Source organism: Anneissia japonica, unplaced genomic scaffold (genome assembly GCF_011630105.1).
Source record: "Anneissia japonica isolate Jap-2015-1 unplaced genomic scaffold, ASM1163010v1 scaffold1374_len1023071_cov147, whole genome shotgun sequence".
Classification (NCBI taxonomy): domain Eukaryota; kingdom Metazoa; phylum Echinodermata; class Crinoidea; order Comatulida; family Comatulidae; genus Anneissia; species Anneissia japonica.
In genome coordinates, this window is record NW_022728671.1 from 669,102 (window position 1) to 694,892 (window position 25,791).

At 32.6% G+C, this 25,791-nt stretch overlaps 1 protein-coding gene across 2 annotated transcripts in view; it reads right to left on the reverse strand.

The window, feature by feature from the left end:
• The window catches only part of LOC117114459 (calcium/calmodulin-dependent 3',5'-cyclic nucleotide phosphodiesterase 1A-like), a 49,437-nt gene that overhangs the window by 19,576 nt on the left and 4,070 nt on the right, over positions 1-25,791 (reverse strand). For both annotated transcript variants that reach the window (XM_033258129.1, XM_033258130.1), the window contains exon 2: positions 22,641-22,706. In XM_033258129.1, coding sequence (XP_033114020.1) covers positions 22,641-22,706 — 66 coding nt within the window. The remainder of the gene's footprint in view (positions 1-22,640; positions 22,707-25,791) is intronic.

The window sequence follows — 25,791 nt, forward strand, 5'->3', positions numbered from 1 at the left end:
ATATATATATATTATTAAAACGTAACAGAAGAACAATTTGAGAGAGAACTTAAAAAAAAAACTCAACCTCCACTGTAACTCGAACCTGCAATCTTCCGCATCTTGAAACGATTATAACTCAAACACTGTTGTTTATATTATGTTTAATGTCCTATGCAGCAAATCCTGTAGCAAATCCTATTTTGATATTATACATATAATAATACATGCCTTTATCTATATTTTCAGTGCTAAGCAGCAAATTTGGTTAGTATGTTCATATATTTTTGTAACACTGTCTATAGGCCCATATATTATATATAAATTATATCTAAATTTACAATATATACCGTACATTTATATACTCAAAAAGGCATATAATCCTATGTATACATACATATACATAAAAAATGTATCATTTGGACTGTTGCTTTCATATAATATCATTATGTATTTGTTATATTTCCCAACGCTCAGGGTAGAATATACAATACTGTCATGGGTTCACATGAAAACCGTGTCTCTTCCGTCATTTGAAATAATAAACTTGTCTTGTGAATATTAAGTATGTTGAATGTTCTCTTGAATGTTGATATATGCTGAATAACCATGCATGACAGGTATGGTCTCGGGAGGGGACATTGAGTATGACTGTTAACTGCTCCCGACGATCACACTATTCGGAAGTACTTTAACATTTTTATATGGAAATCGCTTTATACAAGCAGAACATTACACCAAGTCTAAGTACATCAAATTGTCTCGTATATCTTAATGAGATACTGAAATAACATAACCTCTAGGCCTATCTAATGTTGATTGTGACTATTTAAACGTCGATTAAGTTACAATCCGTGTAATTGTCCAGACAGCTAACATGTACAATTGCATTAATATTTTTTTGGTCTTGAAAATGTACTATTACAGTTGATAAGCCAACGAACTATATCTAGTGCTGCTTGATGTCTCGATCGGGGTTACCTGAATCGAGGCTAAGCCTACCACCAAATCCGATGGGCAAGGACTCAAACGATTTTGTTTATTTCCTTCCTTTTGTAAATGTATGGTGATTATGCGAGCCTGCTGTTGCATGCGTTAAAAGTTGGGTTAGAATAAATTACCTATTTATAACATATTACAGATGTGTAGAATGTAGCCATTTTTACTAGGCACATCTTTATTAAGATCATTGCTTGAATGCCAAGTTAAACATGAAAAATGACCAAAATGGAGGTAGAAAACCCCTGTGGAAAAAATAATAGGAAATGGCTGGATGAAAAAGAAAATAAGTCAAAACAGTAACAATAAATTTCTCGCTGTGGCGGTAAGTTCCTCTTTTCCTTCATATTTAACAAGGGTAACCTGTTCAGCTCCCAAATGCTGAAAAGCTAATATCAAGCGGCCTGTAACAACAATAATAAAAATATTATTAATAATAATCAAAAATATACTAAATGTCCATAATAATGAAGAGTAAACCTAACTTAAAAACATGTATAGTCTTAATAAAATATAGGCCTACTGATAAATTGATATAGTTGATAGAGGCCTAACACTAAAAAACAATAATTTATATAATAACAAATAATAATAAAAAAAAGTGATAACTAGAGCACACTCCTAGAGTGTATATCTTCGAACACATTATAATTCCCCCTGTATAATATTCCCTCACATCTTTTTATCTTTTGAAAAACAAACATAATGAAAACAGAATCGCAACCTCCACAGGGATTCGAATCGGGGACACATCGCTTACAAACGAACGTCATAACCAGACAAATAATACGTTTTTAGTCATGTGCGATACGGTAGCCATTAAGAGCCTTCAATCATTGTTTCTTGGACCATGAGAAAGTTTCATTCAGATCCATTAATCAGTTTTTAAGATATTTAGGCCTAGGAGGTTCCGTTTTAAGGTCTCCACACGCACACTTTATTCCGAAGCGTCACCAAAATTGCATTTTTTCATTTTCCCTTGGCCATGACGAACCATTCCAGAAAGGTTTTTAGGTGAATTTATCATTTATTTTTTAATATCTAGGCAAGAAAAGTTTCCTTTAAATAGTCCTCATATCTACACCCTACTCCGGATAGTTACCAAAATGTAATCATATCGTCCTTGTAACATGACAAACCATTACAAAAAGTTTCATTAAGATCTATTAATGAGTTATTGAGATATTTAGCTCTGGGACTTTATCCTTTTAAATGACCCCACATCCACAACCAAATCTGGATCGTCACCAAAATTTAATCATTTACCATTGTAACTTGGATAAATCTTATTGGATATTCAGATCAGTTGATCAGTTTTTTAGATATGGTCTGGGACCTTATTCTTTAAATGGTCCTCTTATCCACACCCTACTCAGGATAGTCACCAGAATTTTATAATTTCTTCTTTAGAACATGAAAAACCATTCTAGAAAATTTCAATCAAATCCATTTAATAATTTTATTAAAGGTATGGAACGTATGTATAATGACCACCCTCCCCTAAATTTACACCCGAATCTGGATCGTCATGAAAATGTAATAATGACTTCCTTGTAAATTGGTTAATAGTTCCAGAAAGTTGAATACAGATCAGTAAATCAGTTTTTGAGATACTCTATCTAGTGTGGAGAGTTTTGATTTTAATGGCCCACCTTCAACTTCCCACTCCGGATTGTAACCAAGATAGAAAGGAGCCTCCTTTTAATATCAAAAATAATCTGTGAAAATTTGACGCACGTAGACCTAAAATTGTAGGTAGGAGGTTTGCTAACAAACATACAAACACACATACACACAACACACACAAATCGAATGAAAATATAACCTCCTTGCGTAGGTAATAATACAAAATAATAGCAATAACAACAATAGTGAATCACATGTGAAACCTAGAACCTACCATTTCAAAATACATACATCATATTCTTATGATTCCAATACTCTGGTGGCGTGCGTTTTTAGTTATTAACCGCACATTAATAACTACAACAATAGCATAATCAATTCTTTTCATACGTAACATCGCCGTAAATGTGCATTAGTTTTTTAATAATGTATTTCAAAAGAATCTCATATCAGGCAATGTAATACTAATAGGAATATTGTGGTAAAACGTGTCGTGAGGAAATGAAGCCAATAATCAACAAAACGGCCTCAATAACGTCGAGAATTTGAATACATATTACAGTTCTCCAATGGGACACAACTGAGACCTGGACATTTGGGGTAGACTGTCAGCTGGTATTTTTTTTTACTGCTCTCGAATTGGATGGTGAACTGTATTATTTTTTTTCAGAAATAAAAAACCAAGACAAACGTATATTAGCAAAATACTGTAAACAGGATGACAAACATAACTGCAGCATAGCGCAACCATTTACAAAACAAAACAAACTAAACCTAACATACTAAGCACGTATTTTCTAATGTCTCATCAACAAAAATATTGAAGATCTTAACAGAAGAGCACTTGCCATACTTCAATATAAACTTAAAACATGAATTAAAAAGTCAATTACATATCATTTTGAATATAGGTGCATACGTTGGTAAATTATACCTGCAAAGTTGGTCATATTTACTGTTTAATTAGCGATTGCTCAAATTTCTTTCCGTTTAGAACCTAATAATGCCAATCCAATTTTGTTACCCCAATAGAAATTACATTTCTTTACCTAAAATCAATGTTCATTCAATATGGTACACACGTGTTTTTTTTATATAATTTCTGATGTACACAAAAAACTATTGGAACTTTTTGCAACAAGGCTTTATATTGTCATTGATATTAATTTAAATTCATCATCGCTTATCAAATTTCACAACGTATATTTTAAATAAAAGCTTTGGAAATAGATACGGTAATAATTATACACTGTTGTCCCTTCCTTGACACCTTTTTTCCTTAACCCTTTCGTTTCTTTTGTGTACCCCTATCATTTTCCCATGCAACTGTATTTTGACTGTTTATACTTATTAGAAGATTGATTTCAACTGAATTAATAATTATAAACTATTTATACGGCAAACACTATTACCATCATCAGGAAGGAGCCCCAAAACAGACGATAAGTATAGTTGTATCTAATTAAGGGCACACGTTGATTACTAATGTTTAAAGTTTTATGCTAAAATATTAAGGGAACTCTCATCTAACAATAAATCATTTAAATAAAAAAGACACACACAACAAGACATCCGACAAACCGTTGCTTATTCATTAATCAGGGAAATCTTTTACACTATATTGTGGAGGAGAAATATAGACACTGGTCACAGAAAATACCTACTCAACCAAGGCCTAGGCCATTAATTATTCTCTGTAAAATAACTGTAAGAAATCGTCGATTTTATAGTTTCTATTGACAACGGTCAATACATTTTAATAAAGCAAGTAATAAGAAGGTGCCAATAAAATATTCAGGTAGGTAACAAGATTATTATAATGCTTAGATAATATCGGTACGTAATATTACCGCATCGTGGCAGTTTATGCCTTTGGTGTTACACAGACCTCAACCTATTTCAAAGAATGCAGTAGAAACAGAAATAGCAGTAGCAGCAGCAGTAGTAGCAGCAGCAGAGGCAACAGTAGCAGTAGCAGCAATAGCAGCGTCTACCTGTAAGGTCGTTATAAATATAAACAGATATACAAAATGAATAGCGTTATGATTGTAACAACAGTAAATCTAACGTAATGCATTATCAAATAGAAAAGGTAACCACCACACATATCCCACCCAACGGTAATGCACATGAAGAAAGAGTCACGAAGTAAGAAAATAACGAATAAAGTACTTTATTACCGAGTTTTTCACCTTGAGCCATGGATCATATTCTTCCCGTGACGTTATTATTACACTTACTTCGCGTGTAATTTGCACAAAATCAATATTTAATCTTAAAAATTCTAAGATAGGATTACAGTACATAAAAAGTTAACAACACTCAGTCATTGCCGGTATATCAACAGATGATTGAATAAGCATTCACAGTCCAATTCCGATTGGTAAAAAAGTAAAACTAAAAAAAAAAAACGACTTAGGCCTAAGTCTAATATTTATTATAGGCCTAATCAGTCTATATTAACACAACAGTCATAATACTTAATGAGGAACCTCTACGGTTGCTATGCCACTGAGTTCAAACATTGCAGTGAACTTGATTAAACTACAGATAGTAAAATACAATATGATACAATGCAATACAATACCTTTTATAATAATACTGCACACTGGCGATATAATGCAATATAATACGATAAAAATAATTCATAATATATTGTAGTATGATGAAACAGTAAGAGAGATCGGAATTATAGGCAAGAAACGTTATTATAAATTGTACTGGAACCACTCAACAAAAGAACACAATGTTGATATAAAAGTAACTTTTTAAAAAAGGCAATGTCGAGGGTGGTTTGGGGGATTTTATTTTTTTTAATTTAGCAATATCAAACCCTGTTTATTTAACCTATTATGTAAAAATGATTCCAGAGAGACACACAATGCTTCAAATCAGAGCCCGGGTTTGAAATGATAGATGAAAGTCCATCTTTTTTTGGAAACGGAGGAACTTTGACAGTAGAATGGAAGAAGATGAGTTGAAAGGCTAAAATGTCTCTTGCACTCGAAACATTGAAATCGTCCTGGTTCTAATCTGGAGATACATTTTTTTTTCTCTTTCGTGGGAAATTCACTGATCTTTTTTTCTTTCTCTTTTTGTTACTTTTCTATTTTTTTCTGCCATCAAAGACATAGGAATATATATATATATATACTGTCTCTTATACACATCTAGATGTTAAATGATATATATATATATATTTTTTTTTTATGACCAAAATGTAATTAACTATACATGCACATATACGTTTTTTTTCTTAGTGAAATACACCCTTTATTTCTATTTCGTGGGAGCACTCACATACATACACGTATCACACTAATTATAAAATATATACACATAATAAACATGTTTTCCCTCAATTTCTTAATAATTGTTTTTCATTCTTTCTCTTATGTACAAAACAAAGAGATATTATATTGATAATATAACTGAAAATGATAATGCTATTACTATTTTAACGTTTTTAAATAGAACATGATGATTTAATTTCGTATTATAATCGCGTAAGAATATATTAAGTTATAGCTTTAAGGTTAATTGCATGTTAGGTATGTCACATGAATATACTTTTCCATATTAGGCCTACTCAGTAGTTCAACAGCACCTGTGTTACATATTATTAAAGACGAGAGCATAACACTAAAAACAAGTCAGACCGCCACCAATGATAAGCGGACTGGCGTTACGTCTGACCCACCAGTACGATGCTCGTTTTGCAAGATTCAAAAAGCTGCGTATGAAACGTAAATCAAGCTTATTGTAAAACACTAAGCTACATAAAAAATGTATCTGCAATTTTACTGTCACAATTAACATCTTACTACTTTACGTTCCTAAAGTAAAACAAGTGAAACGAGACAGCCAGCGTAGCCTAGTAATAGTTTGAAATACCCGCAGAATAATGACGTCAACAAATTGTGTACATACGTGCGAAAACTCCCTAATGAACAATCAGGTGTTAACTATGAAACATGTAACTATTCTTAGGCATTTCTTCTTTACGTATGAATATTGCGTTAGGCTTTCAATACGGTGATCATCTGGAGAATCTTGGTCAAGAGTCGTTCAGTATAGCTGTACAAAATTAGAAAAATGTGAAACAACGAATGTTTAAATCTAAAAACGCGGTTTACGGGTATAGAATAATTGGAAAATATGATTGATTCTTTAACTGGGATACATTATTACTCATGAGTTTCTGTCGAATATTTCAAACGATATACCGGTGCATTCACTTCCGGGATGTTAAGAGCAACCATTAAAGTGGAATGAATTGAACAAACAACTAGCTACTTAAACGAATTACTTATCGCCTTGTGCATTTGTATTCAACTTGCACGGTCTGGTTACCACGATATATACGAAACATATCTAAAGCTCTGTCTAAAATATCAGATTTTATGTTACAAAAAATGTAATGTGCCCATATTGGATGTAATATGACGTCGATATGCCCATATATGGCCACATCACGAAGGTTTGTCACATAAAATTTGATGATGTGGACAGTGCTTCAAGTTAATTATTGGTTCGTTCATACAAGAATGCCAATATGCACTTTATTGGATCGTCATTACTTTACGGTTTTGAAATCATCAATAACTCTTTAATTATTTTCCCCAGCCTAGTTGTATTAAAAGTCTTCGCCAACGTGGCTGACGATGGTGTCTGCTCAACTTTATTATAAACTTTGTCGATCTGCATTAACTATTTTGATTTGTACACATAAACGGTTAGAGTGCAGTACGATTAACAAAGTCAGAGTACGCCTACTTTAGGTTAAGTTATATTTTGTGACTACACAGTCAATAGGATTGCTGTGCAATCAATCAAATTATCACAAATCCAGTAGGATATGTAAATTTTGACTACTGTTTGAAAAAAAATCATCGGAAGAAAGCCAGGCCTACAATTCCATTTTTTTAACTGACGCATGATTCCATAGCTTTACATTAATATTAGTGAATTTTTTCTCAACGTAATTGCTTCTTCGTATAAATTTTCCCAAGTTAATTACTTTTGATAGTAATTGTTATTGTAGTCATGGAATAATAGACAATAATTTTTGTTGAAATTTTTTGTTGGTTAACAATTAAATAATCCTTCATTATTTTCCTTTAAAAATGTGTTCTATCAGACAATAGAAACTGAAATAAATTTAAAAAAAACATATAACGGTAAGAATTACTGACACCGATTGCCAGTGTATTGATTTGCTCGCTGACTGAAGATATTTCTGTTAACAAGCATAGAAAATGTAACAAAACGAATTTTGTCCACACCTCAACGAATCTGAAAATAAATACATCTACACAAAAAGGCTATCATAAAAACAGTGGTAAACTCCAGAAAGTATTCACGATTTTGAATACTTATGATCTAAGATACAGCAGGAAGCCTTAGAAACACGTACTGTATATCAAAAAAAAAAGGAAGGTAATGGTGTCATAAAGGCAAAAACTGGGCACTAACCAAAAATTAGAATCTCAATTAAATTTATGCTACACATAATTATCACGAGCCGCATTAAATGCCCCATAAACAAATTGCTATGGTGACACTCCGCTCACAGAGTTACTTTACTTGATCGTAGACTATGACATTTTGCTCACTATTATAGAAACAGCAAAGTAGCAAAGGATTATTTTTGAAAGCCTTTCTATAGGAGGGAAACTTTTATTCTTCTAAAAGTTCTTATTAGTTTTTTTTTGTTTCTGGCTAGGCCTTTAATTGTGATCCTATTTCTAAAAAGTGTTGACAAAACAGACCCTTTAAAGTTTCCTAAATCATGCAGCCTTATGCGTTCTAGGCTCTAAGCCATAGTAGGCTTTAGGCAAGACCTAGCCATGTTGTTCTGGTCAACAGTTACAAAATTAGAAAGGGAAGATGATCGATTTATAAAGTAATTAGTAAAGTCGGATTTCACTATCATGCTTAAGTTTGAATTCTTGTACTCAAAAATTACATTCGTGCCTTGTGGGCACTCGGGTAATTGTCAATGAGGAATGGTTCCTAATTTCTAATAAAATTGGAGGTCCAGTGTATACATCTGGCTCGTGTGCACTTTAAAGAACCCATTGCATCTTTCGGAAGAGGGGGTTACCCCGATGTTATGGTTCACTCCAGCCCCTGTCGTTGTGGAATGATGTGAACATGTATCTACCAAGAAGCGCCTCTTTACGGCTGCTAGGTAGTCACGGACCACGCCCATACGCAATTCAGCACAATGACGCTGCAAGTTATGGGTTATTCTCCTACCTTTACCCTTACCTTTATACATAGGAAAATCTTGTGCTATAAGATGAAATTAATTCCAACGATAAATATGTATACAAGTACTGTAGAACTGGTAGTGTGTAAAACCAGCTAAAACCATTTTAAACCGTCACAGATACACTTATCACCAAGTACAAAAAAAACTAATAAATCTGACCTTTTTAAAGATATTGTATAGGTATGTGAAGTAATATCCTGTTGTTTTAATACCTGGTACTAAGGCTTTTTTCTATTTGTTATTGTCAAACTTTGATTGTAGGTCTCTTTAAATATCTATGGTTCTTGATGAATTATTCATGTAAATATTTTTTGGGCTTATGATTTTCACGTGTGACTCTTTTATTTTATTTCTATATTATGTATGTTAAAACATTAACATAACTTTATATACTTATTTGTTAACATGTGACGAATAAAAAAAAAACTTTTTCGAAGTTGCAAAGTTGGTCTACAATCTAAATTAAAAGTGCTATTTTTGAGGTTGATTAAAATGATATGATTTTAAATGTCGCACTTTAATAGTTGTAAGGATATGATTGATATTCGCTATGGTCTTCATTCATTCTCTTTTGTAATTTTCAAATTCATTAGAAAAAATGTATTTTGTATTATTTCAAAACTAATTTTAGATTTTTGAGGTACCGGTACTTGATAAATTGATGTTTTTGTATAGTTCTGTATTTTAGTGTAGGTTTCAGAATGCAATCGTTTGTAAAATGTTTTTGAAGGGGTTTGCGTTCTTTAAATCAGACTGTTTCATATAGTCTGAAACTGTATCCTGTATAAATAAGTTTTAAATAAATAAATAAATGAAAATGTTACAAGGGGTTGAAGAAAAGACATTTCTGAAATGAAGGAAATAGAAATGTTTTTAAATAGCTATTCTCGCGCAAAACTGGTTATTTTGTCTGTAGTTGTTTTAAACTAAATTTCTCATTTTAAAATAGAACGCGTTTTTGTCCACTTTATATTTTGGTATTTATCACATAAGCAGTTAATTAAAGGGCGTTTAATTAGTGGTGCATAATGAACTATTAGGCAGGCGAACAAATTTTTAACTTAACTGAATGTAAAATAATAGAGGCTGCATCTTATTGCGAGTTATTCGTCGGATTTTTTTAAGAATTCAAAGAGGTTAAAATATTAATGATATTAACTAAATATTTTAAATATGTACGGTAACTCACCTTAATGTAAACCTTCGTAGGCCTATAAATAATTTCCATCCTAATCACTAAAAATAACTTTATTTTCAGTAGAAACATGTACTGGCACACTTATTAGTCTAAATTATCGATTAACTGTAGGTAATTTGGGAAAAGCACTGAGCTTTAATGTCCAATTATTCAACATGAGTTGATTGTAAAGGTAAAAAAGGACAGTGCTGTTGAATACACGTGAATTAATAATTCCAGGACATCAATTAAATTAATGGAGGCCTATATCGGTTGTTTAGACTAAGGATGTAGGGTAAACATTTTATTGGTCAATGATTAGCACATGGCTGAACATGTCAACACGGAAGTCGTTATCTTTTAGGACCTATGCTTGTTTAGAGCGGCTTTTATTTCTAATTAGATAAATGTATGTGATTCTGTCGCAAAGCTACAGTCCTTAGAACATTGTACTGTGCCCAACCAAGGCAAAGTGAAGTATGGGACAAATTTTTCAAAAATGAGTTATTGGTTGTACGTGATTCCGGGTACCATTCTGCACATTTCAAACTGAAAATCTATTTCAGAAACCTTATATTTATTGAGATATTAATATCATAAATAGGAAGTATGTCCACTTTTTGACAATAAATCCACAGCAAAAGGAAGCATGGAACAAGCTGTGGCATTGTGTGTATGACTAGCCAATCAGAATGCAGTATTCTGACTGCGTGAAGGGAAGATCTTTTTTAAGTCATTGATTTAGCCACAGCTGAATGAATCAGTAAAGTATCATACAGTTCTTAGATTCATCATTACAAATTTTCCTGCCTTTTTAATTTATAAAGTTAACGTAATATATGCCAGTTTTTTCCTTGTAACTTCAGGATATTTCATGGTTATTTTTCTTTTTGTTTATATAAAGTACATAAAGGCAATTGTATTGTATTTATTATGCGATATATAGGCGTATTAATTAACACAGGTTAAGGATTAGGTATTCATTAACTTTTCAAGAATATACAAATAAAAATCACAAATATTTTGTGCGCTAATACATTCCTCTTCGAAAGTAGATGAAGAACGCAGACGCGTTCGAAATATTCCTATAATTGTTTTCTGAGAATCAGCGATTTAATCATGCAATTCATTTCATCAGACAGGAATACACTGCTTCATATTTTACCATTAGTTTACGCCATCAAAGGTATCTTAATTTGTTACCAGGTGTTACTCGCTTCAACTAAAATACCGCTTGACTAGAAATATTTTTTTAAAATTTCCTGAAAATGCTTATTTAAACCTAATTCTAACTCGCCTTGAATACAATGTCCCAGCAAGATGCATATTAAAAGAAAGAAAATAACAAAATTATTTATTCCATTGTAAATGTGTTCTTTGAAAACCTATGAGGAATGTTTGGTGTCTCTGAAAGCTAATTTTGAATAAATCTTCACGAGGGTGTATATAAACTTGCATTAATTTATATATTGGAAAATAACAATTTTATCGGTAGCTTACAATCTAATAGTTAATCATTTTTTAGTTCCAATCACTCAAAATATTTTTTAATATTTAGGTATTAGTTTAATCAGGGATGCAATATCATTTATGCATTTTGAAAAAAATTATTCTTTTAGGCTATCTTTATATAAGGTAGCCTAGTTTTATCCATATTTATTTATATTTCTTGATTTAAAGAAATATATATTTTAGTTGAGTAATAGTTTATGTAGAGAATGCTGTCATCATAACTTACAATTTATATGGCAATTTTCTGAGAATCAGCGATTTAATCATGCAATTCATTTCATCAGACAGGAATACACTGCTTCATATTTTACAATTAGTTTACGCCATCAAAGGTATCTTAATTTGTTACCAGGTGTTATTCGCTTTAACTAAAATACCGCTTGGCTAGAAATATGTTTTTTTATATTTCCTGAAAATGCTTATTTAGACCTAATTCTAACTCGCCTTGAATACAATGTCCCAGCAAGATGCATATTAAAAGAAAGAAAATAGCAAAATTATTTATTCCAATGTAAATGTGTTCTTTAAAAACCTATGATGAATGTTTAGTGTCTCTGAAAGCTAATTTTGAATAAATCTTGAATAAATCAACACGAGGGTGTATATAAACTTGCATTAATGTATATATTGGAAAATAACAATGAAAGAGGCAAACCCTACAAACACTTTACCGGTAGCTTACAATCTAATAGTTAATCATTTTTAGTTCCAATCACTCAAAATATTATTTAATATTAGGTATTAGTTTAATCAGGGATGCAATATCATTTATGCATTTTGAAATTTTGAAATTTTATTCTTTTAGGCTATCTTTATATAAGGTAGCCTAGTTTTATCTATATTTATTTATATTTCTTGATTTAAAGAAATATATATTTTAGTTGAGTAATAGTTTATGTAGAGAATGCTGTTATCATTAATTTAAAATTTATATGGCAATATGTGAGGACTATATTTAGTATAAATATGTATTTGCTTCCTTTTGATATGGCGTTTTTCAAACATGTTAGGTATGCAATACCACGGCAGAGGGAAGTATGGGACATTTTGAGCTAAAATACTGCTTTTTTAGATTTTTTTTATTATTATACCTAGAATGGCCTTCTAATTATATATCAAAATCACATGAAAGCTTTTAAAAACATTTCATCATTTAGAACGGCTGATGCAAAAACACGTTTTGCTTGATTTCTCAAAACTATCCTGTTTTCCCATACTTCCTTTTGCCATGGGAGGGCAACGGCAACACTTCTTTGCTTCAGTGCTCCTTTAATGGCTAGTGGGATATGCAAACAATTTCAAACACTTTTACTAGCTAGGTTAGGGCTACACTTATGCCTACAGATGTCAACCTTTCAATCGTAATAATCATTTCGCGTTAATTTATGTCTTTGATGTAGCATAAAATCGACCTCCAATCTTAAACATCAGAACAAAAATTGCCCTACATTTGGAACATATGCGTTATTGGCATTGTGAAAGTGCATGAATTGTATTTTTTGCGTAAAGCTATTTGATTGAGAATATTGGATCAATATCCGCAAAAATCGGGCTACATCAAGACAATTCGTTCCAGAAACATTTCTAAATATACACATTTAATGTCTTCCACTGGTATAGTGTTTCTAGTTGGTCGTATATTTTATTTCGTCTGATATAGGCCTATCGTACAGAACATACGTAAATGTGATCATGGAAAATTACCGAATAGCATTACACTGTATCTGTTTGTTTTGGAATTGTGTTCTCTATTTCGAAGATATTTCGCTAAAGATTTTCAAATGCCGAAGTTGATATAATAAATTGGTCATATAGGAAGACTGAGCAGGTTGGATCACGTAAAATTGTTCTCCTGTCAGCAGAGAATATTTTGTAGTCTTATTAAAAAACTGTCTACAAGCATTTGGTTTCTAAAAAAATGGTTCAATCTATTTTGGAGATAATAAACAAATTATTGTAACCCATGCCTTGTGATGAAAAAACACTCAATGAGGTGAAATTTGCCTATTATTAAGGCAAAAATAATAATAGGCCCTATACTTGTTTAGCGTCACCACCCCACCTGAATTTTTGACCCAAAATAACACATTTTAGGCGGTAATTTTGTTTAATTAAAAAATGAATATTGTACAAGAAATGGTAATCAAATCAGTAAGTGAATTAAAACAATGACTTTACCAACCAGGTGTAATAATTATTGTAGGCCTATTGAAAATGAATAATTTTAACACGTTTGTGTTCTCATTGAAATGGAAAATATTTTATTTTCGAACAATTTCTTTGTTCTTATTTACTTTGTTCATAATGTTGAAAAGTACAAATGTACAGTAGGATCATGCTTAGTGGGTATGTGTGAGTTTGTAACCTATGCAATCTAAGTAGTGCCTAGGCATGGCATTGCTAAAAGTAAAGTAGCATCTAATCCAACAGAGATTTGTTGATTATCGATAGGCCTATACTGTAGATTGATTGAAAACAAAAACGCCACTCCCCACCTAAAATTTTGTTGAGATGTGATGATTATCTGGCCTAACCAATCATTGTTTTGCTTATTATAAATAAGAAAACAACAATGCATATTATTTCTGTTAAACCTTAATTCCTTTCCGTATTGATAGCTATATCTTAACGGTTGAACGGAAACTTGGATTCTAAAGAAAGAAGATGAAAGCCGTTTTCTGGTATTCGAGATGATGAGAATAAAACAACTGTTGACAATTAAACGATAAAGATACAACAGATCGCCCAGATAACCCGGATGATGGTTAAAGAAAGATCACACTGGATAGAATACTCAAGTGACCAGCAGAGGAAGACCAGCCAAACGACGGATGGACTGCCTAAAAGCAGACTGTATTAACTCAATTGTAGAAGCAGGTTGAATGGTCAAAGACAGAACGTTATTCATTTATTTGAACTATATAAATCCATCTATAATAATAATAATAATAATAATAATAATTATTATTATTATTATTATTATTATTATTATTATTATTATTATTATTATTATTATTATTAAAGTCATCATAGTACAACATCATGGATCAGGGGGCACGGTATAGAGTGCAACAACATCCGTGTCGACGCCTCAAGTCAAGTCAATCTATCAAGATATCCATCAAATTATAAATACACATCATAATGAAAACACAGTAAATAACTTTGATTCAATCCGATAAATAGCATAACCTACCACATACCTTAGGCTACAATACATTTGATGTACAGGCTGTACAGTTAAACGAATTGCTACCTGATTTCATGCACACGTCAGTTTAATTTGTCACGGATCTTATGTCATATAGGCCTAAGAACTGCTTATTCATCTCAGTCACGTCCACACCATGAAATATGAGAATCATAAAAATTTACTCGATATCAAACTCATCAAGAATCGTGTTTCAAATGTGTTGCAAATGCTGTGATATCAAAAGATTTCTAGGTTGAAAGTAGATATACCTAATACCAAATAACGAATGTAATTCTTTTCTGCTTCATACAATTTTTTTTTAAATAAAAAGGCAATACAAATATACAAACTGTCAATTGTATATTGCTTATGCCTAGGATTATGATTAGTTGAAATTAGTTCGAGAAGAACGGTAAAACTGAGAGTTACGGTGAAATCTGGCCATGAAGGTGAGTAGGAGATATTGTACTGAGGTGGCTTGTGAAAAGAGGATAAGCTTATGGATTGATATTTATATGCGGGATGCGGCGAATGGCTAAGACGAGGGTTATAATAAAAGTGGGCGTTGAGAGTTAAACTGAGATTTTTTGATACGAAGGGTTGAGCCTAAATGAAGTTTTTTTTAATGAGGGTTTAAAAGAGAGTTAACATGAAGAGTTGAAACTAAATTTGCAGTGAGTACAAATACATAGCCATACAGATTAAAGGAACGATTGAAAACTAGTATTGTCAAACAGACATTATGACGGTTTGGACATGTTGCCAGAATGGGAAATAAGAGGATCGCTAGGAGGATCTTAATGGAGAAAGTTGGTGTAGAAAATAAAAGGGAAAGGCCTCGTGTTCTATGGGAGGAGGGTGTCATAAGATAATGCGATTCTTTCTAGCAAGCAAACAGAATGGCCACTGACGGAGTGAAGTGAAGGGAATTTATTCATGGAGTCAACGGTCAGTAGAATAAGGCAAAAGAAAAAGAAGAAAGTTGAGAATGAATAATTACGATGAGAGCTTGCAATGAGGAGTTAAAGTAAAGGATTGCTATGAAGTGTTAAATATGAGGTTGAGACAAAATGGCTGCGATGGAGATTGTAGTTGAGTGCTTGGGATGAAGTTTTTTAAATGAATGGTTTGTGATAAGAGGGTTACAATGGGAAGTTAAAATGAGGATTTATGGGAGTTAAAAAATTTTACAAAAATTTTAGAAAATATTTTACAATAAAGGTTCACGGTTCAAGTTAAAATAATGCTTCGCTGAGGATCGAATTAAGAGGTTAATATGAAGGGTTGCGATTAGTGGGGATAATATGAGGAGTTAACATTGAAAATAGACTCACGGAAAACTTCCATATTAATGATATTTTGAATACAATGGAAGTTGCTGAAAATCATAGAAATCCCATTCCCGTTTATTGAAATTTAAAATGATAGATCTAAATATCATGGTGTTATTCAATCAATAATCAAGTATAATAATAATGAGATATGAATGTTTCGTTTAAACACCTAAATATAGGCTAGCACAAAAGTGGCACTGAAAAAATATCTTATCACCAATAATAGACCAAAATTTATATGATCAAGACTTAAAACTCTTTCATTCTGTAACATTGGTCTCAATAGTAACGAAAAGCAGATATAAGCAGGTTAAAATCAAAAGGTTTTTGGATATTTGACTATTCGGTGTATTCGATAACCCTAATTGGAATCCATCACTCAATTGTGTCCAGTGCGAATTATGAAGTCAACAATTCCTACAAAGCCCCTTTAGGTTTAAGTAGACATGAGAGTCATAAAATTATTTTATGTCCAGTACGTGGACTCCCAATTAGTCAATAATAATTTATCTGCAATTTAGGATGATGAGAAATTTTGCGGCTGGCTATAATACATGCTCAACAGCATGTGACGGTCAAGAGCGAAAGCCCTAAATAGGCCCAACGGCAACTACAAAGGAGAAACTCTTTATAATGAGCTTTGTCCACCCAAGCGATCAGAGTTCTTTTTATTTTAATGTTTATTCACCATTTTAGTGTGCCTTCTAAATTACTATTTTCATTTAATCACTTCGTGTTATACACCATCTTAGAACAATCTTTACAGTTAGATAAAATGCATCATTATGACAGCAATAACAACAAGAATAAAACGAGATAGTTAGCCTCATTTAGTTTCATGGCTCACAGTGTTTTTCTTTTGCACTTTTCCATTTTGAACCTCATAATAGCTAAAATAATTCAAAACAAACCCGATAATAATTATCTTAAAGGAATGCTGTGTGTATAGACATAATTGAAGATTGGAGCACTTGCCCCAATCTCATTAATGTTAAGTAGGTTGTTTATGCTATCTGCATGTGGCAGTACAGATCTGTAGTAAACTACACAGGCACGAGAAGGCGGTTGAAACAGCTGGTGTGGTAAATACCTATGGGCCCAAAGGACTAATTATGTAAAACAAGAGCAAGCATACTGCCATTGTTAAATTGTATTCGAGGCAATTTTAGTTATCAATGCTTTTTTTAAATTGACGTATAACTTTAATTTTCAATCAAATTCGCATACTATTTGCATTAGGCCTACAAAATGGTTTGTTCGCTGTCGCACTGTAAATATTTAGGTGAGGGAGCGGGCGGAAAAAATTTATTGCAATTTGGGGCTAATTTGTTTGTGGTTTGGAATTGGAAGAGGGATCTTTAATTGGAGTTAGACACGTGATTAAAATAAACTACTGCACTATGTATTAGGTCATGCTCACCGGCTTCATTTACTTATTAAATGTGTTAAAAAAGGCACAAATTGCAACAACCAACATTGTATCACCTTGGTGGTAGTAGTAGTACCAACCACGAGGAGAAAAAAGTTAACCAAGCGTGAAAGAGTCGTAGTGGGTGTGCCGTGGAACCGGCGGTCGTGTGAAATGAAAATCGTGTCGAAAAAAAAAATCGGTTAAAAAAAACAAAACAAAAACAAAAACAACAAAAACCGCCCCTCATTTTTTGGATTTTAGGGACGGCGGATGACGGCAAACAAACAGGTTTTTTAAGATAAATAAATAAATAAATAAATAAATAAATAAATAAATAAATAAATAAATAAATAAATAAATAAATAAATAAATAAATAAATGAATGAATGAATGAATGAATGAATGAATGAATGAATGAATGAATGAATGAATGAATGAATAAATAAACAAACAAATAAATAAATAAATAAATAAATGGATGGATGGATGGATGGAGGAATGGATGGATAGATGAATGAATGAATGGATGAATAAATAAATAAATTAATTAATTAATTATTAATAGTGATAATTATAGTAATAACAATAATATAATATTAATAAAAATTATTATAAGAAGAAGAAGAAGAAAAGGAAGAAGAAGAAGAAGAGGAGGAGGAAAATAAATAAGAAAAGGAATGAGAATATCTCATCTTTAGCATTCTCTCCAAATAAGCTTGCCAAATATTATATATCTATTGCTCAATCCTATAAAATGAAAATTAAACTAACTTCACCATGACCTTATGTTTCTTGTAGGCTTGTCATTCTCATATATCAGTTACATTATTCTGAAAAGACCAATATTTAAAAAATAATGATCATGAGAAACATTACTTGACTTAATTAAACATGGAATTGCTACACGCCGATTATATGCTCCATGGACAATAATAGCCTGACTGATTAGGAAACAGCGCCCCAAGAAAATCGCAGAGCACCAATCAATAAATCCCAACTTGTACAGAGATTGAATAGCCTCAAGATTAGAAAGATATAAAACTCTTCAATATCTAAATTGATCAACTGTATTGTCTCTTGAGAACTTCGAACCAGAACTCCTTTTGTTCTGATTCACAATTCAGGCAATTGATACGTGTACGGAAAGAGTACAACATAATTATTCTCTGGATTTCAACAAATTAAAGAAAACTTGATGACGTCAAAGGAATGATAGTAAACACGATATTATTGATATTATTGATATCACTGCCACCATGTAAGGTCCATATTGAAATAAATTATTTGCCGTTTGCAGTGACTTGAGCAAACCATATTTTACTAAAACCATATAAAGAATTTATTTCCTGCGTCCAGCACACTTTCCCTTGCTGGGCGTTTTTAAATTGAAAACTGTCGTACGTACCGAAAGCATAATGATAGGCCCAGATAAAAATAATAATAATAGGCCAATACTTAGGCCTAATATTACTACGAGTAATTCTAGTCGGTAAAAGGAGTTTCTGCCAAGTTTACAGTGCACTGCCAGGGTTGGGGGTGTCTTCGAAGAGCATAATGGCAGCATTGTAAAATCAGTCTTATGTCTGCACTCTCAATCATCGTCCTATTATATACTATAAACTAAAAAGTTCATGGAATCAAATATTCTAAAATAAATGTGAGTGGGAAGGTGACAAACATCGTTATAGGGCTATTTGCTGGAGAATTTTGCTGAGTCTTCAATTACACAACATACTGAAACGTCAACTGTAGCCCATTGAAGTAACACCTTTCAACCTGTTAAAGACATCCTCGTCGACTGTACACAATAATTTTTCTTTTACAAATGGTTGCATTTAAAACTCATATGTGAATGTAAACAGAGAGTAGATTTATGTAAAGTTTTAGACCAATGAATGTGTAACTAAAAGAAAGCTAATGTTAATCACCTGCAAATCGGACGTGACTGAAGGTACAGTTTGAGGTGATTTTTTTGGCATCTTCCATTCTCTCACATATGTCAGTTATAAATAAGCTTGCCAAATATTATATATCTATTGCTCAATCCTATAAAAATGAAAATTAAACTAACTTCACCATGACCTTATGTTTCTTGTAGGCTTGTCATTCTCAAATATCAGTTACATTATTCTGAAAAGACCAATATTTAAAAAATAATGATCATGAGAAACATTACTTGACTTAATTAAACATGGAATTGCTACACGCCGATTATATGCTCCATGGACAATAATAGCCTGACTGATTAGGAAACAGCGCCCCGAGAAAATCGCAGAGCACCAATCAATAAATCCCAACTCGTACAGAGATTGAATAGCCTCAAGATTAGAAAGATATAAAACTCTTCAATATCTAAATTGATCAACTGTATTGTCTCTTGAGGACTTCGAACCAGAACTCCTTTTGTTCTGATTCACAATTCAGGCAATTGATACGTGTACGGAAAGAGTACAACATAATTATTCTCTGGATTTCAACAAATTAAAGAAAACTTGATGACGTCAAAGGAATAATAGTAAACACGATATTATTGATATTATTGATATCACTGCCACCATGTAATGTCCATGTCAAAAACGTCAGCCTCAATTTTATTGCTTATTTTGCTTTTACTGCTTAGCACTGGAAACACAAATAAGGTATAATTTAAATAGATAATAATATAGTGCTCAAATATAAATGTACTTATGTATTTATGTATGTGTGTATGTATGTATGTATGTATATGCCTTACAAGTACGTCAATGAAGATATATGTGAGTCCATTTCCCTCATTGAACATACCAAGTCCTATTTTTAATAAACACACTAATTTGAAATATTTTAGAGTATACATAAATAATATACACAAAGATTCTGTTTAAAATCGGATAGAAACTGAAAGCGATCTCTGGCTAAATATTGAAATAAATTATTTGCCGTTTGCAGTGACTTGAGCAAACCATATTTTACTAAAACCATATAAAGAATTTATTTCCTGCGTCCAGCACACTTTCCCTTGCTGGGCGTTTTTAAATTGAAAACTGTCGTACGTACCGAAAGCATAATGATAGGCCCAGATAAAAATAATAATAATAGGCCAATACTTAGGCCTAATATTACTACGAGTAATTCTAGTCGGTAAAAGGAGTTTCTGCCAAGTTTACAGTGCACTGCCAGGGTTGGGGCTGTCTTCGAAGAGCATAATGGCAGCATTGTAAAATCAGTCTTATGTCTGCACTCTCAATCATCGTCCTATTATATACTATAAACTAAAAAGTTCATGGAATCAAATATTCTAAAATAAATGTGAGTGGGAAGGTGACAAACATCGTTATAGGGCTATTTGCTGGAGAATTTTGCTGAGTCTTCAATTACACAACATACTGAAACGTCAACTGTAGCCCATTGAAGTAACACCTTTCAACCTGTTAAAGACATCCTCGTCGACTGTACACAATAATTTTTCTTTTACAAATGGTTACATTTAAAACTCATATGTGAATGTAAACAGAGAGTAGATTTATGTAAAGTTTTAGACTGATGAATGTGTAACTAAAAGAAAGCTAATGTTAATCACCTGCAAATCTGACGTGACTGAAGGTACAGTTTGATGTGATTTTTTTTTTTGGCATCTTCCATTCTCTCACATATGCCAGTTATAAAAAATTTAAGAAAGGGTGAAAGAAATTATCGCACACTTGAAACGATTCAATGATTACATGGAGTGATCTTACAATTAGTGATTGTTTTGACATCCTCTCTATTTAGTCTTTCACTTAAGTCAGTTATAAAAAGTTTAGGAAGAAAGGTTGAAAGTAATATTCGCTCTTGGACCCTGACGACACATTTAAATGAGTCATCGAACCCATGGTGTGATCTTACAACAGCATTTACATGCGACAATTAAAGCTCAATACATTAGTATACACATTTCAAGTAATGCCGAATATTTTTTGTTTCGAGGAAAGTGCTTTATGCGTTATCAGGACAAAGACCATTTGAACATTTATAAACGCATATTATATCCTTCCTCTTCTACGAGACAGATATTTATCTATGGCACTATCATAATATTTAAAACGTTATCAATTCTTCTTCTTTGAGACGATTCCCTCGGTTTCTGCCCAGGACATTATACTATGGCATGATAAAATATAAATGAAATATTTACATACCGTCAAACCTCGAATAGAAGTCCAATGGGTTCTCTCGAGAAGAAGCCGACCTTGAATTGAAGCTCCTCTTTAGTTTGCAAGAGTCGCTTTTCGAAATAAGAAGCCCGTGATGCACATGACTTTCAAACAAATAAATTAAAAACACGCTTGGTTTATACAGTAGTTTAGGTGATTTAATGCCGGTTAATACACTCCATGACACAGACTGGTGTTACAGTGGTCCTAAAATTTACAGCATTCATTCTGAAAAGACGAACCCCCCCCCCAAAAAAAAAACTATTTACTTTGCCAAAGTAGCCTCGAAAAGACACCCATCCAAAGGTTGCAAGAACAGAAGCAGCCCATGACTTCTATTCGAGGTTTTACGGTATAGTGCCTACATATGCATATTAAACCTAATATCGCGAACATACAACCTACGGTTAATTTATAATTATTTTTTTCTAAATATTTTTTACGATAATCTGACCGCTCAAGTGACTTCATTGTATGAGGATAATAATGGTAAAGCACCAAAAGTGAAAGAAAAATAAAATTTTCAATTTTTTAAAATGCATGACTTTTTTTATATAGTTTTTTATATAGCAGTTGCAACTTTGTTGTCGAAAAGAAGTTCATAAATCTAAAACATATTTCAATAATAGGAGCAGACATATTTTTTATAATGTTTTTTTTTTGCGGAATATGTACATGAACTAAGTATAGTGATGTTTCATGTTGTTTGAGTTGCACCCCGATAATGGCAATTGATCCAGATGCAGATTAAGAACATGTCCAACCGTTATAGGAATAGGATGTATAGTACATAAATCATTAATATATGTAATTCTGAATTTAATTAATAATTACCGTATACCATTTTTAGAATATAATGGGGAGTAATTACCATTACTAGCACTGTGGAATGTAGAAGTATGTAGAAATGTATGTAGAAATGCTATGGTAAAGCAAAATATGCCATAAAAATCAACTTACGCGACACTGCTTGAGTTACTTGATCGCCACCCTCTTCGACTGTTTTGTCCGGTGGAAGGTTAGCAACTATAAAGTAAAAAACATACATACAAACTAAATCGAATTGATCAACACTAATTCAAAAACTGAAATTGAACGACGATTACAAAAACGATCTCTTCGCGAGAATGTAAATTAAAAAAGAAAACTCATTTTTTTTTAATTTCATGAATCCTAATAAGTATTGATTTGGGGTAAGTAGCGTGATCACACCAATTAACCTCTTAATTTGCATCATTAAAATATCGACCATCCATAAAAGCAGTTAAACGTATCCGATTAAACGCATTACCAATAACTGCATTTTTGTTCATCATTAAGGCAAAACTATAAGGTGAAAAGGTAAATTCTGAATAATGACGGATTACAGTTTTACGCCCATTTTGAATAATCACAATCGCTATTGATATGAGTATCGAAATGAAATCGTAGGCAGTTAAGGAGGGCAATTTTTTAAGACACTCACACTCTTACTGCTTTTTTTTTTGTGGGAACGGTAGGAGCATAGGATGGTGCAGCGGTTGGCGCAGTGGTTGCGCCTAAGTTTCCCAACCTCGAGGCTGGAGTTCAAACCTTCGCTGTGCATTTGGATTGTGTCCTTGAACAAGGCACTTTACCTACGTTTGTCACTCTCCACCATAGAGAATAATTGTGTACATGGTTGAAATTAAAAGGGTGGAGTGGAAAGGAACTGGTCACCCTACAGACAATGTCGAGGCTTAGTACGGTACTATGGGCTCCTAATAACAGCTCATTCACCAACATTCATTAATGAATATGGGACTACTTTTCTACCTTATTGTTTTTTTTAAAGGAATTACAACAGGTTTGCCGATTAATTAATCATCGTAGTTTTTAATTGAGTATGGTACGCTAAAAGATGTTGAGTGCAAAGGTTGTTGATAATTAATAAATCCCTGCTCATTGAATACAAGTCGCAGTGATGCAGTATCCAGGTACCACGCTCAGACCATTAATAAGACACATGGTTTGCTCTCCAAATGTCACAATATGGGTACTAAATCTACTAGATCCCACCCCTAAATCAAATTGAAAAATGCAAAAACAGTTTCCAGAGCCACCCAACTACTTTAGTAATTACGATTTGTGATGGGATCCGAACTCTAAGTTGAATTAAAAACATGAATGATACGGTATGATACTGTAAGTAAACAAACATTAATTAAGTTAGTACGTTCTAATCAAAAGCTGACCTTTGTATGTAATTAATGTTCTCGGTTGCAGTCATAAGATTGAATGGACCGTATTGTGTGCTAACGTTATTACGGACTATAAGAGCGTGTGAAATTAATATGAAAGACTACTAATAATTCTCTTGTTACAACACGTGTTACTGTATATATTTTTGCTTCGAACATTGAATAGAGTTTGTACTATTCAGTAATATGTGGTCGTTCCTAAAAAAATCATTACTGTCTAATGTATATAGTCAATTATAAAGATATAATTATCATTTATTAAAATACATAGTATTTTAGTGAGGCCAATAATAATAGAATGAATATAGACTTATAAGATCACCTACATTTTTAATATGGTTATTAAAGTTGATCCGATGAACGGTTTTGACGAAAATGCTGCCTGTAACTACATTCGATTTTCAGTGTGAACCACTAACGATCGTCGTACGATACATTGCGTACCGGCTTTAGTGTGAACCCAACCTTTACTACCTTTTTATCACGAAAAAACCTTTCTCAATTCTATATGCAATGAAAACTTGATTTAATCAGAAAAAGGGGTTAAAATGTATATACATCCTACGTTCTTCAGGCCCGTAGCCAGGGGGGTTTCTATGGTTCGGGCGAACCCCCTTTTCTAGCGAACCCCCTCGAATTTTTGAATGAGTCCCACCCGTTTTTAAATTGTAGCCTGTGATAAAAGCCTACATTCATAGAATATCTCAGCTTCAGAAGTTCGGAGATTTAAATTAAAACGCAATTCCAGCAAACCATGACTTTACAATGGCACACATAAGGATGGCAAACATCGATAAAAACCCGGCTGCCGTCTCAACTTACACTGGCCTTTGGCTGAATGTTTGTGAGAAACGTACCAACCGGTAACGAAACCGGTCGCCGTCTACCTAGAGTAAATGCTGTCTCTTATACACATCTAGATGTGTATAAGAGACAGATTTTGCTTTTACTGCTTAGCACTGGAAACACAAATAAGGTATAATTTAAATAGATAATAATATAGTGCTCAAATATAAATGTACTTATGTATTTATGTATGTGTGTATGTATGTATGTATGTATATGCCTTACAAGTACGTCAATGAAGATATATGTGAGTCCATTTCCCTCATTGAACATACCAAGTCCTATTTTTAATAAACACACTAATTTGAAATATTTTAGAGTATACATAAATAATATACACAAAGATTCTGTTTAAAATCGGATAGAAACTGAAAGCGATCTCTGGCTAAATATTGAAATAAATTATTTGCCGTTTGCAGTGACTTGAGCAAACCATATTTTACTAAAACCATATAAAGAATTTATTTCCTGCGTCCAGCACACTTTCCCTTGCTGGGCGTTTTTAAATTGAAAACTGTCGTACGTACCGAAAGCATAATGATAGGCCCAGATAAAAATAATAATAATAGGCCAATACTTAGGCCTAATATTACTACGAGTAATTCTAGTCGGTAAAAGGAGTTTCTGCCAAGTTTACAGTGCACTGCCAGGGTTGGGGGTGTCTTCGAAGAGCATAATGGCAGCATTGTAAAATCAGTCTTATGTCTGCACTCTCAATCATCGTCCTATTATATACTATAAACTAAAAAGTTCATGGAATCAAATATTCTAAAATAAATGTGAGTGGGAAGGTGACAAACATCGTTATAGGGCTATTTGCTGGAGAATTTTGCTGAGTCTTCAATTACACAACATACTGAAACGTCAACTGTAGCCCATTGAAGTAACACCTTTCAACCTGTTAAAGACATCCTCGCGAAGAAGAAAACGACAGATAGTCCTGGTGGGTTATTGATTTTAAAATCAATTAGCCTAGCCTAGATGTTGACTAGCTAGGTTCGCTCCTTGTTCATTTAGATACAGAATTATACCCCGACGACAACAAA